The following is a 17,503-nucleotide window of genomic DNA, read 5'->3' on the forward strand; positions in this document are numbered from 1 at the left end:
CTTTAATTCTAAACTTTACTTAAAATTACTTTAAAATTAAAAGGACGCGTTTTGGAATGACTGATTGATGAAATATTGCAGTAAAACAATGAATAATGATAGTCAGGTAATAATTAAGATTTCATGAGTCGGGGATCGAACCTACACCGAGTTCAAAGTGGACGCATTCGACGTCTTAGACGACTCGGTCACCGCTCAAGGTGAGAATCATGGTGCGAATCTTGTGTAGATAAGTGTAGAGCTGATGCGCAGGCTACACAGCTACTGCGCAACCTCCTCGACCACTGCGCATCCTCCCGCGCATAGCGGTAGCAGTACCGGAGCATTCTATAAACTCACTCACTTTTATAACGTGATTTTAAAAAAACCTGGGTCCTTTTTCCAAAATCTGATTACAGCGGGCTCATCTAGGGCCTATTACCTGTCGATTTACGCAAAAATCATGGAAATCGGCCCGGTAGAACGCTCAAACGAACTATGACAAAAAGTATAAATTTACATTGTTTAAATGGGAGAATTCGCAACTTTACCACGTAATATAAAAAAACCTGGGTCATATTTTGAAAATCTGAAAAGAGTTGGCCTATCTAGAGACAATTGCCCGTCGATAACCGCAAAAATCATGAAAATCGGCCCGGTAGAACGCTGGAACTAAGCGTTACCAGTTTCGCAAAATTAGGAGGTCTTGGAGCTTATAGTATAGATTGATACTATCATATTTCCAATGTAAGTGTTATCTTTGTAGGTAATGTTATTTATTTACACTCCCACATTTCACCTCTTGATGCCTGATTGGTAAATTTTACCACTTTCTGGATTGTTATGTACTTTTGAAGGTTTAAGTTATCAAAAGCAGAAATGTGCACAGATATTGTTTTAGCAAATTTTTCAAGAAATGTGCTAAGTGCCTCGTATTTACCTTTAACAGGAAGTTTCCAGAAGTTGTACCATTGTGCCACAAAAAGAAATTGATAAATTTGTGCGAATGTTTAGTTAAAGTTTTAGCTTGATGGTTCATCTTTACATGGAAATATTTTTGGTACAGTTAAAATTTCCACAATGAAAGTCTGGCAACACAGCTAACTTAGCAAAATCCCTCATATTTCTTAGGAATTGAGTCAGAGGTGAGGGTAAGATTTATCCCCCCCCCCCTCCCCCCCAACTAGTTCCTCCAATGCAGAATCCATACAGAATTTACTAAGCAACATAAAAGCAGAGGGAAAGGTACAGGTATAATTAATAAATAGGTATATCACTACATGCATGGATGATCATTAAGTGCCTTAGCAAAAGCCCTCATATATCTTAGGAAGTCAGGAGAGGGTAATATTTCTCCCCCCCCCCCCATCCTCCTCTCAACTAGTTCCCCCAATGCGCACAGAATGTACTAAGCAGCATAAAGCAGAGGGAAAGGTACAGGTATAATAATATTAATAGATAGGTATTCTTGACATGGATGATTTCAAAATTTGACATCTGAAGCATGTTTGAGATAATATTAGGCACCGATAGTATTCTCCAAAGGAGGCTGCAATGGGTGCTGCATGTATACAGCCTGACAAATACGTAAGTACAACTCTGCGTTTTTACGGACCAACTACACATCTTTTTTACCTAAAATTTAACTCTAAGTACTTATATTGGTTTCTCCCACACGTAGATAGCCTCCTTCTATTTTTTAAATTTTTCCTGAGATCCACGCCTGATTCTAATAAGGAAGGAAGGATGCTACCTTAGTCTTTAGCTGCCGAAGCTTTCCTGAAAACATATCTTGTGCGCACATAATCCTCAAACTCATCCCTTATCATCTGGCATCCTCTGCCTATTTAGCAATAAGTAAATCCTCTAATCAAACATACATGGCTCAGATATAAATGAAGCCCCCCCCCTTTTCCATCAAAATTCAAAATGTAAATAGGTACGTTTAAGATTAATTTCAATGCCTCAGAACGCTGGGGCCCCCACACAATAAGCTTGTGATTTCTCCAGAAATTCTAAAGATTCTCCCTCCTTCATCCTTAATTTATATCAGAAAAATATCTTGCCAAAGAATTTTGAGCATTACCCTGGTTAGGACTTGGTTTGGACTCTTACAGAAATTTCATTTCAATCAAAAAGGTCTATTCCCTGAGCTGAGCGGTTCAATTTTTCTCCGAGAGTGAAATTCGTGCTTGGCGCCATTATGAGCAAAGAGTAGAGGAGAGGAGAGAGCAACAGAGCATAATCATGGAGTCCGAGCGAGCTTCATGCACGCTCCACCAGCTACTCCCGCTCTGTGATCGCCTGCTTATTCCGAGGGGGTCTTTGCCTGCCTGCAAAAACGCTCAATCGGCCGGTCCGTCCCGCCGGCATGGACTCCCCCCAGATAAGGGGATTCGGGGGATCCCCCGAAAAATTATATTGATAATCAGGTACCCATGGAGAAAATAAAAAATATTAAAAAAAAAAAAAAAAAAAAAAAAAACCTATCACGGTTTTTAAATTATTTACTGATAAAGATAGCAAAATAAAATACACCGCAGTAATTTCACTTTAAATTCGGGCTATCAACGCCAGAAATACTTACAATGATAAGTGACAATACCTTGTAGCGTTAGAGTGCAGCGTAAACCTCAAACCCCCTAACTCCGCAGTTGGGTTTGTTTACAATCGTGACGTCAAGAGAGTACGAGCACGAGATGCGACCACCATTCTTTATCCGCCTTGGTACTTGGTAGTGCTCATAGAAGTTTCTGGATCCTCGTATCCTCGTGGTCGCCCTGCGGTTTTGAAGAGTCAGGGACCAGTTCTATAGGACCCTGGACTCCCGTAAGAGTCAATGTAAAAATTCGAGAGCAGGCACTAGTGCTGCATTCTCGCGTAGGATCCTCGCAACTCACTGCTGTTATCAGTTGTTGGACTTCATTAAAATCCGTAGGATCGCGTATAACTGCAAAAAATCGAATTTTTCACCGTAATGGTAAATGCGGCGGGCCCTTCCTTGCCGAAAGGCGTCGAAAAACGCCAAAAATATACTTATTTTTCAAGAATTCAGCCGCCTTATTTGTTATTTTTCAATCTCCAGCTTAACCTCACTTTTGGAGCGGGCGATGGATGAGTCGAGGTTCGGGGGGAAGGATCCTCTGAGTTGACTAGGATCCTACGCGAGAATGCGCTGCAATCACCCGCTCACAACAGAACGGCGTCCTATAGAACTCGTCCCCAACGAACTACACCTCTAGAATGGCCGACCAGTGTTAGAGACCTGGAACGTTTTGAAGTTGATATAGGTTAGGTTTACTTGGGCTCACACAGCAGGCTGCCATCTAAACCCATGTCAGACGCTGCCCACATTTTGCCGAATATTGTTGAATAAAGTGATAGCAATGAAAAGATTGCATAATAATCGCACCTCCAAAGGTTTTCTTAACTCAAAAAATAGGAACTTTGAAAGCAAACCTCGAAAAAAAATGAAAGTTTACATAGGTTTTCAAAATGGAAATTTTCACATGTAATCCTTATGGGCAAGACGCAGCAGAAATGGAGATTGAGGTTAGCTATACTTGGGCTCCCACCCCCCTCCTGCCTTCAAAAACCGGCCCTTGCGCGTTACGCAGGTTTGCTATCTCGCGGCCATTCTAGAGGTGTAGTTCGTTGCTCGTCCCTGGAAGAGTTTAGTGTGAAAAGTTTCCATAGAGTACATAGAGTCGTAATGTAAATGGGAGAGCTGGCGCCATGTTCTGCTCGACGAATTCCGAGCCCGGTGTGCGCCGAGTTCGGGTCGCTTTTTCGATACATTTTCGATCCAAAATGGCGGTGTGGAATACATGGTAATTCCTATCTCCGTTGTTGTTGTTGTTGTTGTCATCGGATGACCGGGTACCTGTGTACAGAGATGGAAAATTTCATGAAATTTATTCGAGTGAAATTTCACGCGTGAAATTTCATGAAATTTCACGAAATTTCATGAAATTTATTGAAACTTTTGAGGATACATTCAAGAGGCCAAGAAACGCCTAGAAACGGTGATTCTCGATATTGAGATTTTTCAGCCCCCCCTGACCTAACCTAACCTCACCACCCACTCTTCCAGCAGCTCAGTTTTTTATCACGAAGATTTCGGTGTCATGTCAGATGTCACTTATGTAAGTCATGGGTCCTTAATTTTCGTAAGTAATGCATCATTGACACTTGAGTGCCTCCGCTCCACCACAAGAACAATTTCCTCCACGCATCGGCATGAGAATACTAGTTTTTTTATGAGGGGGGGGGGGGACTTTTATTTGAGAAACGTTGGGGGAGTGGGTCCCTTTTTTATACCAAAATGAAGCCGAGCACGGCTTTTCGGCTTTTTCGCCATTATTCACATCTCTGAAAACATAAAAGTACTAAAGTAAAACGTTTCTAAAAGGGTGTGATGTTCTTATAATCTTGTCCACGGCCACGCGATTTGCTGGGTACTTGTCTGTTTACATTTGGTTTGGAGGTTAGGTTAGGGCTAACTTTCTCTAAAACCCCCCTTGTGCCCCCTCCTTTAGGCCTTTATAGACGATCAAATTCCGAACCAATTCCGATCAAAGTAGACATGCTGATGACTGGTGGTCACCATCTACCATCAAATTTTGACGGGCCGCACTTTTTTGATCAAAGTGAGATCAGACAGGAGTGCCATCATTCATCATTTCCTGCCACAGGAAACGTTTCTGTCAAGTTTTCATTTTAAAATTAAGCAAATTTATGAATTTCAGACTGATGACTCCCGACACTTTGATGCTACTTTGATCGGAATTGGTTCGGGAATTTGATCGTCTATAGAGGCCTTTTGGGTGTAGCATCTCATTAGTGGGCCATATTCTGCTGCATCAGCAGGAGGATCATCTGAACCGTTTCCGAGGCTTAGTAACAATATTTCTTTGAAAAATCAACTAATTTCAATTTTTTTGAAATTTATTCGGGCCTTGGGAAATTTCATGAAATTTCAAAACGTGAAATTTCACTTTCCATCTCTGCCTGTGTATCGCAAACAATCGATTATGTATCGAAAAAGTGACCCGGCGTCACACAGGAGTCTCGGAATTCGGGACATGGAAAATGCTTAAAAGTGGCGCCAGCTCTCCCAATTACATTACGACTCTATGTACTCTATGAAAGTTTCCCATTTTCATTTCAATCTCCGTCAGTCTTCGGGTACATAAACTGGTAATAATGTGAAGTGTTTTTTCTAACCGTTTTACTCAGCAGCAACTGCTGTTGAGATAGCCAAAGGATGTGTGTGAGTGTGCAGTGTGCAGTGTGCAGTGTAGAGTCCCTTTATACCCAGAGTTAAGACAACTCGATTATCAGCTGACTGGCAGCCGGCCTTGGCTGGCCATGGAAGCCGAAACGAGTGCACCCAAACGAACGATATTGAGGGATAAGGATCAGGAATCCTGCGATGTCTGTCACACAAAAACAACAACATCAACAAAGTAATTCATTAAAAAGAAAATGAGGTTGGTTTGTGAATAATATCTTAATCTATTTTCATTTTGGACCTATGGAAATAACAATTTACTCTTGATAAACCACAATTAGGTAATATTTTCATTATTCTTGTTCACATTCGAGGTACCGCCATCTTGGTGCACTCGTTTCGGCCTCCATGAGCGAGAACCAATCAGAATTGGATTTTTTTTTAGGCCACTTTCAGCCCAACCAAAAGTGAGTTGTCTTAACTCTGGGTATAAAGGGACTCTAGTGCAGTGTGCAGTGTGCAGTGTGCAGCAGGAATCAGGATTGTACTTTTAGCCGAAGGCCAAGGCGCAAGTGAAATCTTTTGATTGAGAAATAGTGTTGTACTGATAAAAATCAACTGAGTGTCACAAAATCAAAGATACTTGACTTCAAGCATTACCTTTAATTTGATCATTAGCAAGTCTCTTTGATTCTGCGTCAGAAGTTGACTGAATCATCTTTGCTCGTGTTTTGATAAGATACTTCAAATCAAAGTCTTTCGCATTGACCTCTGCAGAAGGTATGTATCTATACTATTTCATTAGTTTGCGAAAGTAAAATGTATTAAAGTATCTAAACATATAAATAAATCATAGATAAACAAAGAACATTGCATGGAATAACATACTGTAGAGGTACGATCGTGGACCGCTGTGGCGTTAGTTCACCGCACCCTCCGCCAGGTTCGCTGCAAGCGCGCGGTAACGGTTTTTAACACAGGTTAGCATAGGGAGTTGGGAGTCCTTATTTATTCTCTTGGTCCATGCCAAAGACATAAAGACGGAGCGCTCGTATCTAAAAGCACGGGGAAAGAGTGAAGCTAGGTTCGACGCTGCGCGCTTGTGTGAGTGTGTAAATGAGCGCGGGAATCCATGGCGGCAAACGGAAATTTGATTTGAACTTGTCCTCTTGATTTTTGCATATTTCTTCTTCGAAACGTATTTTAAATTCCTAAAACGAATATACTAAGAAAGTTCGGTCTGCGTCCTAACATAATACACCTACTTTTGCTCGGTAACAGGCAGTAATCTCAGATAAAGTTAGTTTTTCTTCTGCTTATGGTGGTTCTGCAGGTTCAAACAGGCCGTTACAGTTCTAGATCAACGTTACTCCCAAATGAAATTAATCGGTCGACGACGGACGGAAACTAACCTAGAGTTAAAAAAATATGAGTTTGTACCTGGATTTGGGCAAAAATCAACCTAAAATACTTTGTTTCCGCAATTATTTTATTCAGTTCCCGCCCTACATTTGAATTCAAACTTGTCCCAATTTCGCCGCCAATCCTCTAGCCAATAGTAGAGGTGATTGAAAAGAAGCTCTAGAAGCTTCATTTTTTGCTTTTAGCCCTCCGTCTTTATGTCTTTGGTCCATGCCGTGCCGCCGGCTGTAGAAGTGCATAGAGAAAAAAAAGGAGGTGTTTGCATTTCGGGCATCTTGGAATTTTATATGACTTGATGACGTAGGTGGGTACAGTGTGAAGGGGACGTCCCTGTACCCAGCTGTACCCACCTACGTCATCAAGTCATCAAAATACTCCAAGATGCCCGAAATGCAAACACCTCCTTTTTTTTCTCTATGGTAGAAGTGTCAACTCAACATCAACTGTACTTTAAAGTGAGGGAAGTCTGTAGTTTGGTAAAGTGCAAGTACCTATGATGTGAAGACTCTAGTTGCCAAGAGGAATCAGAATAGGTACTTACTTTTGAATGTTTAGACGAATATTAAGTGTTTAAGAGTAATGGAGTGGAGTGTGTGAATTCTCTCAGGCTCGTTACACTTAGCAGTGACTCTGCCTCTAGTTATACCTAGGTAGGTTATTGGGTATTCTCACTCTCCAAGCATTTTAAGAAATGCTTTTCTGTGTGTTTTCCCTTCATTTTTCTTTATTTCTGATCCTGCTGATATGTAATATTCACTTTTGAACACATGAATGTGTTACCCGGACAATACCCTTAGAGGCCGAGGGCCCTCACGAAAAGACACATAAGCACATATATGTCGAGTGTTCGCAGATGTACTACGAAAATGCAGTATATCTATGGTATTCTGAATTCACTTTTTTCAGATTTTGGTTTTTGCCATCTCCTCTCTCTCCCAGGTATACGATGCAATATACTGTAAAAACACGTGATACGCACAAAGTATAAATTACGGAAACACGGTAAAAGCGTAAGTAATCTGTGTAATCCGATTCTGCGATAGTTAGAAGGATGTGCTTTTGTGCAGATAAGTGTTGCAAATAAATTCTTTAGTAGGGAGATATGATTCTTCAAAAGATGAGGATTCGCGACTTGAAAAAGGCAAAAAAGTAACCTCAAACGAAACATGGTGAAAAATAAAATGATATGTTGATGCTACAGTAATCAGAAACCACTTATCTATGTTGTGGTGTTTCAGAATTGCCGCATTCTTTTTATTTTTCAAAGAGAAACCAGACAACTTTATAGTTTGAGGTTACCTGGGATTAACCTGTCTGCCTATTGAGCATAGACTTAGTCTGGCCCGGATTGTAAGACTTGTAATTGTAAGACTTCTATGATCAAAAATTGAAATTGAATCTGGACGTGCTAAAACCGCCAATGTCCATTTTTCCAGTCCTAAGTCTTCCTGCGTTCTTAATACTTTCCGTTTGGTTACAACCACGAAAGTGGCGTTACAACTCTTCTTCAGGTTTTCTCAAACTCAAAACGAGTCCTTTCATAACTTCTATGGTTACATCAACTCTCTAAAAGAATTATGAAATCTAAAAAATTTTAGGGCCATCCCCTGAGGGGATGAGAGGATTGGACACGAGATACTCAACGGATGCAGGTGTGATGACAAACTGAATTGCGAGATGCCAAGTCCGACATCCCCGGACAGCTAGGCGACAGTGCTGCCTCAGGTGGCAATGTATAGAAGTACTTAACCTAACATGTTCCTTTTTTTTTTTTTTTTTTTTTTTTTTGAAAAAAAATTGATTTTTAGAAAATTGTAAGTCAGTGGGAGTTGATTCTCCACATACCGTTGTATGGAGCCGAACTAATTAGCATGCTTTAAGGGAGTTACTGAACAATTTGACTTAGTAGAGGAAGAAGATTGAGATTAGATACAAACTGGAATTGGCTTGAATAATTATTTGCTGATGCGGCTGAAAGAAAAATTATATTTTGGTCTTCGTAGAATTAAATAGACATAGTGAGCACAGTTTGAGCATCAAAGACAAAATATATTAATGATTGTTGTTTGCGAGAACCTCCTATGGTGTGTGTCGGCCTCCTATGGTGTAGTGGTTGTAGCGCTTGCTCTATGATCGGGAGGTCCCGGGTTCGATTCCCGGCCAGGCGACCCGAGTTTGATGGTCTCAAGCAATGGTTGCCCGGGACTGGTTCAGTAGGGACGGAGGGGGGATGGGACTTAAAGCGTGGGATTAGCCCTTGTGGGCTATTTGAAGTAGTAAAAAAAAAAAAAAAAAAAAAAAAAAAAAAAAAAGAAAAAAGAACCAAACATCTATTTTACATTGAGAGGATTTTATGCATTTGTGATAATAATTTAAGGAAGATATGAGATGACATACCATTAAGACATCCTTTTAAGAAAGTATGGATCTAGACAGCAACAATAGCCTGATAACACAATTTTCAAGCCCAGTGTGGAGTTGATATAGTTTGACGGTAAGGTGTGGTTACCACTTATTAATGAGAAATGATTTTCTCCATTCAATTGAGACAAGTCACTTGCTACAAAGTTTTGCGTAGAAGGACCATAATTTTATGTTGAGATAAATGACATTCCGTAACAATAAAGTAACTGGAGCCGAACAGCGTTTAATAGCTTGCTACGACAGTTCGACAGTATCTAAAGCAGGATTGATGTTAACGGAGACAAGAGATACGACCAAATTTTGCGTTCCATAACAACAAAGTAACTGGAGCCGGACAGCGTTTAATAGCTTGCTACAACAGTTCTACAGTATCTAAAGTAGGATTGATGTTAACGGAGACAAGAGATACGACAAAATTTTACATTCCGTAACAATAAAGTAACTGGAGCCGGACAGCGTTTAATAGCTTGCTGCAACAGTTCTACAGTATCTGAAGTAGGATTGATGTTAACGGAGAGAAGAGATACGATACAATTTTCGATCAGAAATGTGTAGACTCACGACTAGAAGCGTTTGATCAGACGACAAGACAAGACAAGATCAGGGACGTTTAGCTGGACACACAGGACAGACATGATGCGACGGACAGACAGACAGAGAGACGAGACGGACAACTTGACCAAGACAGACAGTTTTGACCTGGACTGGACGTATTTGACGAAAGACAAAATTGGTGAGGACCATTTCGGACGCTATGCTTTACGTGACCCGTGGACTTGACTACAAAATATGACGGATTGACGATTTCAACTTCTTAGCACGAGGGACGGCTTGATCAGCTTGACATCGGCCTGACAGTTCGCGGAAATTTGAGGTCAGAAAGTTCGGGACGAAAACGGACGGTAAATTGTACATTTGCATACACACAATCACTTAGCACGGGTAGTGTTAGCGACTAATATTGACGGAGAGAAAAGAAAATTGACCCTACACCTGACACCATTTTAGGGTCATCCCCTGTGGGGATGAGAGGATTGGACACGAGATACTCAACGGATGCAGGTGTGATGACTAACTGTGTATTGCGAGATGCCAAGTCCGACATCCCCGGACAGCTAGGCGACAGTGCTGCCTCAGGTGGCAATGTATAGAAGTACTTAACCTAACAAAAAAGAAAAAAAAAAGAAAAGAAAAAACACCCCATGACTAGAAAAACGGACACTAGCGGTCTTCGCACGTCCCGATTCAATGGGGTTGTTGCATGCATTTTTTAAATTCAGTTTCTAGAAGTTGGTGGTGTGCTGATTGTTGAGATATTTTTTTAAAACTACTCTATGTTTTCTGATGATTGGAACATGGAGAAAAAGCGTCGAAAGTTGAGAAACGGTGTGAAACGGGGTTCCTTCCCGCGCTTCGAAATCACGTGACTCTGACGTCACAACGCACGGCCACGGGTTTTTCCTATCTGAACTGCGTGCTAATATGAGTTTTTTAAAAAATCAGGAAAAATCGAGTTTTTGGACTAAACTCATTTCTTTTATCGTGATGGATACCTGAAGATAAGATGAATCAATTACAGACTGGGTTTTTGGTTCTTCACAACGACTTCTGGGTCGGAAAGTGAGTTAAAAATCGATCCTTTCCCGTTTTCTTCACGGAGCGGAGGAGCCGTTCGGCGGTGAGCGGAGGGCGGTGCGCAGCAGCCAGCCCTGCTCGGGTTTCTCCGGCAGCGTCCGCTCATCATCGTAGCCAATCGGAGCTCGAGATGAACTTAACCTAACCTAACCTCCACTACTGCCGTGATCAACGAACTACACCTCTAGAATGGCCGCGTGATAGCAAACCTGCGTAACGCGCAAGGGCCGGTTTTTGAAGGCAGGAGGGGGGTGGGAGCCAAAGTATAGCTAACCTCAATCTCCATTTCTGCTGCGTCTTGCCCATAAGGATTACATGTGAAAATTTCCATTTTGAAAACCTATGTAAACTTTCATTTTTTTTGAGGTTTGCTTTCAAAATTCCTATTTTTTGAGTTTAGAAAACCTTTGGAGGTGCGATTATTATGCAATCTTTTCATTGCTATCACTTTATTCAACAATATTCGGCAAAATGTGGGCAGCGTCTGACATGGGTTTAGATGGCAGCCTGCTGTGTGAGCCCAAGTAAACCTAACCCATATCAACTTCAAAACGTTCCGGGTCTCTAACACTGGTCGGCCATTCTAGAGGTGTAGTTCGTTGGCCGTGATAGCGAATCAAAGAGAATTGAGAAAACAAGAGCCCGGACGTGAAAGGCGGAGCGAGTGGCACCCCCCACTTTTAGACGAGTCGTCTCTGATTGGCTGATTCGCCTGGAGCCCTCTTTCTGGAGCCCTTATGGAAAATAACACGGGGTTCATTTTCCATCGAAAATATCTCGAAAACAAGGAAACATTTATCCGTCCACAATTCCAGAAATCGATTCTCCAGATTTTTCTGAAGAGATTGATGGGTAAAACATGACACTTTTTTCTCAAACACACGGAACAGCTCGACTTGGAAATTTTTTTTTTTCAACTTGAAATATGGCACCCTCCGATCGTTTACTGACACCGGGTCAGCTGATAATGAGCACCATCAGTTCTCGATCTGAAAAACAAATTTTCAATGGGCCTGTTGCAAGGTGCGGGTATTTGCAAATTGATGCCTGAATCTTATGGCAAATTTCACGAAAAGAACGATGGCGCTACTAAAAAACCTTAAAATGACCTCTCAAACTTAGAAAAAGCTGTTTTTGGAACCGACCCATTCAAAACGGTCGTTTTTCACATAGAGTACATTGAGTCGTAATGTAAAAGAGAGAGCTGGCGCCACTTTTAAGCATTTTCCTTGTCCCGAATTCCGAGACTCCTGTGTGACGCCGGGTCACTTTTTCGATACATAATCGATTGTTTGCGATACACGGGTACCCGGCCATCTGATGACAACAACAACAACAAAGGAGATAAGAATTACCTCGTATTCCACACCGCCATTTTGGATCGAAAATGTATCGAAAAAGCGACCCGAACTCGGCGCACACCGGGCTCGGAATTCGTCGAGCAGAACATGGCGCCAGCTCTTCCACTTACATTACGACTCTATGTACATACTCTATGGTTTTTCAACCGCCATAAGCCCCACATACACGGTAAAAGTGGACCTTAATATTGGCTTAATGTGGGAGTCACCGATGCGTTGTTGAGCGGTGACCTTCAAAGTCACTTTAAACAGCAGTTACACGATTAAATCGGCAGGGCCTAGCATTGTTGCCGAGCCAGAGGCCCAATACAAATTTTTCATAAGAGTTCAAATGGGTTAGTGAACATATTTATACAACCCTGACAACAGTGACTTAACTTGTTTGGTTTTTTAAAATTCTGGAAGTGCACGTGAATATTGAAGGTTATGTGTTGATTGTTTTTTGTTATTTCCAACCATGAAAGAAATTCCAACCGAACATATTATGATTATTTTGGGTAGGTGAATTATTATTCATAGGCTCAGAAATAACTTTTTTGGGCTGAACCACTACCCTCGTGGATTTGTCATCGTGCACACCAGCTCTACCTGCTAGCAACTCCCTGCATGATTTACCCGGCTTGGGCATAATTTTAAGTAGGACCGTTCTCTTCACGTTCTTGTTCCTATCGATGAAAGACATTTTAATGACTGAAAATTGCGAAACGCATGCGAAAACGAATAAAAAAACTCCACTAACCACACTACACGACCGGGAGAAAACCAAACACAGAGCAATCCTCCAGAGGATGGCAGAGGATGGTGATCGTTGATTCAGAATACCATCGGTGAGCCTTAATAATCGTCGGCCCGGCGAATATTAAGGTTCACCGCTCAACAACGCATCGGTGACTGCCACATTAAGCCAATTATAAGCCCCACATACACGGTGAAAGTGGACCTTAATATTGGCTTAATGTGGGAGTCACCGATGCGTTGTTGAGCGGTGAACCTTAATATTCGCCGGGCCGACGATTATAAAAGCCCTTTCCACACGTTGCAAGTTTTGCTGCAAGTGAGCCGAAAGTGGGAGTCATCGGTGCATCACTCATCGATGATGCTGAAATTTGCGTCCCGTCCGCAAATTTCGCGATCATCGATGAGGTCGTGGCTCTACAACCAACATTCTTCTAAATGTGACCGGGTACCGGGTAGTGTTTTTGTGTAAATTGTGTATATTTTGTAATTTTGTACAGTTGTACATATTTAAGATGGATAAGAATTCCTTAAAATATGTACTTATTAATGGCAAGCCAGTTTTGGTAAGATTTACACCAAGTACACAAGCACCTCTGATTAAAAATCAGAATATTACTCTTCGACCAGCAACAGGTCCTGAGAAGAATGACCCTCTGCCTCCGAGCCAAAAAAAACAGAATATTACTATTCGACCAGCAACAGGTCCAGAGAATAATGACCCTCCGCCTCCGAGTCAAAAAAATCAGAATATTACTATTCGGCCAGCAACAGGTCCAGAGAATAATGACCCTCCGCCTCCGAGTCAAAAACCAGCAAAAAAGAAGCCACCCACTGATAAGGACAAGTGGAACCCGGAACAGACTTTAGAGCTCATCATGGCTGTCAAAGAACATCCCAGTCTATACGACACTAAATCAGAAACATTTCATAATCGGGTCAAAAGGGAGGAGAGCTGGAGCATGGTATCAAAGCAAGTGTCTCTTTTCAAGGAAGGCACAACTGGTGAGTGGTAGTTTCTTTTTGTCTCTTCTAGGAACATCTTTATTTCAGGATGATGAGACTCATTATGTAGATAAATAATGTGCATTTGGTGCATTGCAGAACTGGGGTGAGAGGCAATAGGAGGGCTCAAGTCATAAGTAACGCCTTGTCTCCACGAGCCATTTCATGGGATTTGTCCCAGGGAGAAATCTCACTTGCGAAGTTGGGAAAAATATTGAGGCAGTCAATACTAATCACAGTACCAACTAGAAGTCCTTGTGCGGAGTCCCAGGAACGACTTTAAAAGAAGAAGAAATTTTGTTGTGTTGTTTTACGCGAAAAAGCCCAGAAGTTTCATTCCTGCGATTCGAACTTGGGATAAATCCTGTGAAATGGCTCGTGGAGACAAGGGAGAAGCCTATTCCATTTGAGCTCCATCGGCTGAGTTACCTTTTTGCTAGGAACATCTTTATTTCATGATGATGAGACTCATTATTAAGCCGAAACATGTCTCCAAGTGCACTACTTGTCGAAGCATGTCTCCTTTTAAACAAAGACCAACTGAGATTTATTGATTTATAATAAGAGTACATTTAAATTCCTCAGATTTCAAGCAGGTACATAACATCTGAAAATTCGCTTGTTCCCATATTTTTAGTTCACTATTAAAACTTATATCCTCTGCTGTGCGATAAAATGGGCAGTACCTACATAGTCTTCCGGTTGTCCATGTGAACCCATTTATGCTAAAAGGAACTATGTTGCACACAAATCCTATGCATTTAGTTCCTTTTAGCATAAGTACGTCCATGTATTTCCCTGCACAAATCCGATATATTACATTTTCAAATTGAAAACTTGATCAGAGTCTGTAAGTATTTAATTTTTTTTCATTTTGTCTTTCTTGAAATGCATACTTATTTTCTGTCATTTTTTACAGTCGATGATGTCAAAGCCAAATGGCATTCTTTACGTACTCAGTTTGCGGCAGAACAGAAGAAAGTGAGAGAGAGCACGGGTACTGGTGCTGCTGGAGGAAAAAAAGGATACACCCCCTCTATGAAGTTCTATCATGAAATATATTTCATCAAAGAATTCATAGATGCTCGTAGAACAGTCGATAACTCTGAGTCTGAAGACATATTTGATGCAATCATTCGCCAAGAAGAGGTTTGTTATTTTTAGATCTAACGATTACAATGAACTTTTGTCGCTTAACAGAGAAATGAGTATGCACCTCTTAAGCTAGAAGAGAGCATGAAGCAAAATGACTTAATTTCTATCAGAAGTATCTTTAGACTGATGTCATTCACATGTATGGAGCAAGGTGTCTAGCAACCAGAAAAACCAGGAAAGTCAGGGAGATGAAATTAGTCATGGAGAAGTCAGGGAATGTCAGGGAGACTAAATGCAAAACCAGGAGGGTTGCGTAATTCAAATTTTTATTGTTGCTGACATAACACACTCAGAAAACCTCTTGTTGTTCATGCATTTAAAATTGCATCTCTATGAAAACGAATAATGACAGTTTTTGTTGTTTACATTTGTCAACAGGAGGAGGATGGTATTGTTCATGAGAGTAAGAAGTTACCAGGTCCTCCAATCAAAAGAAGAAAGAGCAACCCAAGTGTTAGTGATTCACAGTTTGCTGAAGCTTTGAAGCAAACTGGCTCAGCTCTTGAAACCTTGGCCAAGAATAAATCAGAAAAGTCAACTCCGGCGGCTACTGAAAAAGCTAAAGATCACTTTGATGTTATCGGCTCCTATGTTGCCTCCAAACTTCGGTCAATGGATCCAGAAGATGCCACAAGAGCCGAAAATCGCATAATGACAGTGTTGATTGAACAGCACAAATAGTTAGTCCCTACCTTAGTTCTTCTCTTTTTAAAAGTTTTGATTTTTCCCCAAAATTAAAGGCACTTTTGAATTCAATAATGTAATGTTTTTTCCTCTAAAGCATTTTTAATTTTTAAATAATAAATAATTACCACTAATGGAAAGCGCATAATTGTATTATAATGTTCAGATTTTGACTCACCATAATATCAAAGCCTTTCGAAATCACTTTTTGCCTTTCTGTAGCTGAATTATCCTTCTTTAATACAGTTCTTTATTTTTCAATTTTTTTAAAACCAGCATGCTCCATGCTTAGATTTTTCCTTTATTAAATATTTTCATTTCCGCATGAAATGTGGTAATCATATATAATATTTCTTATACTTTCATCTCTTTTTGTGCGCCAATCTGTAATTTTGTGCGCACGAATGAGAGACATGTAGACAAAGAACCCTGCACACTGCACATGTGTTGTGGCCAATGGTCGAACCTTTTGATGTAAATTACATGAATGCCTTATGTCATGCTTAACAAAAGTTCTTATGGTAATGAAGTAAAAAATAAACCTGACCGGGTATCTAAACCTTTCGAGAAATGGAGCGACAGCGCCTAAGCAGCAGTTAGGCATTGCAGATGATACTCCTCCAGAGCTCCCCACATTGTTGTTAACTGGTTGATTCTTTTACCTCTGACATCACAAACTTATTTCCTTGAAAATCCATAGATTTTACCCTAGGCTAAAAGACACATGTGTTTTGCGTACAATTTTTAAATATAAAAGTACTTGCAAGTTCTTAATGGAGATGAATGCTTTGAAGCAAGTTAATTGCAACGGATTTTTTTGTTAAAGAAAAGTTTCCAACTACAAGTGAAACGAAGCAGCAGTTCTACCATTTCCTATGTCACCAACCTGTTCAACTGTTTTATTCAGATTTTTACCAGGATTTTCGACAAGACCACACAGTTCTGTCATGCCTCTTTTTCTCCTCAATTCAATAATGGATTTTATTTTTCTTTATCAGTAATTTATTACGTAATTCATGCGCTGCTGACGCCATCTTATGGACAGACACCATGCTTGCTCACTGTTGTTTTGGTCTAAGAGGTGGTACATATCAATGGCATCAGTGCAAAAACGTGTCTCTTGATTTTTGCTTCTACGTTACTTTTTATAAGAGAAACGAACCAACATTATTTCTTGAAAATTTCACACAATATTCTTTAGGCTGCTAAGAAAAATAACAAATATTTTTGAGTAATACAATTGATTAGTTTTCCTTGAAGAAAATGAATTAGGGCAGGAAATTTTCAACATCGTAAAACAAAGTATGCGTTTTTGCACTCATGCCAACGGTATATGAGTTGTTCTTAGTAACTTTCCATATTTGTACTTATTCTTTTTTTTTTTTTGTAATCTTCCTTCGTGAAAATTTACTCATTTCTAGTATTATCTTGTAATGTTTCAATGTGAATAAATGTACATATTTCAAATATGAGTTGTTGTTATTAACTTTCTGCATTTGTACTTATTCTTTTGTTTAAATCTTTTAGTGTAGAAATGTACGTATTTCTAATTTTTTATTCAAATCAAATGATTCACGCTTTCCTAAAAGCACCAAACCGTCTTCGTCAAGTTTATTTGTTCTGCCACTGTTGAATCCCCCCCTCCCATAAATAAGATTGATACCTTCGGACAAGTAAAATGAACTAATCATTGCTGTATCGGGATTTCCCAAGTCGCAAATTGCCAATGCTCACTGTGTGACAGCTTCATCAACATAGTGCAAAGCAAACCTGACGGAACATATGCCTTAAAGTTGATTTTCATTGAGGCCCAATGAGATTCTGTGTTAAGAGATTGAATCACTGTTCCTTCTCAATTTTCTTAAGAAGT

At 40.4% G+C, this 17,503-nt stretch overlaps 2 protein-coding genes across 6 annotated transcripts in view; both read left to right on the forward strand.

The window, feature by feature from the left end:
- The first annotated feature begins 7,055 nt into the window (after positions 1-7,055).
- LOC109043408 (kelch-like protein 5) overlaps positions 7,056-17,503 on the forward strand; it is a 221,482-nt gene continuing 211,034 nt past the window's right edge. For 2 of the 5 annotated variants that reach the window (XM_072297233.1, XM_072297243.1), the window contains exon 1: positions 7,056-7,284. The gene's annotated coding sequence lies outside the window, so the exon portion shown is untranslated. Of the gene's footprint in view, positions 7,285-7,872; positions 8,000-17,503 lie in introns of all 5 variants that reach the window. The other 3 variants (XM_072297234.1, XM_072297235.1, XM_072297237.1) reach the window with 3 other exon arrangements.
- LOC109032048 (uncharacterized) lies at positions 13,200-17,076 on the forward strand. Its single transcript, XM_072297249.1, has 3 exons — positions 13,200-13,794; positions 14,714-14,943; positions 15,328-17,076. The coding sequence occupies exons 1-3, from the start codon at positions 13,305-13,307 to the stop codon at positions 15,628-15,630; spliced, it is 1,023 nt and encodes a 340-aa protein (XP_072153350.1). The 5' UTR covers positions 13,200-13,304; the 3' UTR covers positions 15,631-17,076.

The sequence above is a fragment of the Bemisia tabaci genome, chromosome 2 (genome assembly GCF_918797505.1).
Source record: "Bemisia tabaci chromosome 2, PGI_BMITA_v3".
Lineage (NCBI taxonomy): Eukaryota > Metazoa > Arthropoda > Insecta > Hemiptera > Aleyrodidae > Bemisia > Bemisia tabaci.

Bases quoted from the DNA above. Each gene is read 5' to 3' on its own strand.
- LOC109032048 (XM_072297249.1), top strand. From the start codon at position 13,305: ATGGATAAGAATTCCTTAAAATATGTACTTATTAATGGCAAGCCAGTT. The intron at 13,795-14,713 runs GTGAGTGGTAGT...CATTTTTTACAG, and splicing joins TTTCAAGGAAGGCACAACTG to TCGATGATGTCAAAGCCAAA. The intron at 14,944-15,327 runs GTTTGTTATTTT...ATTTGTCAACAG, and splicing joins CAATCATTCGCCAAGAAGAG to GAGGAGGATGGTATTGTTCA.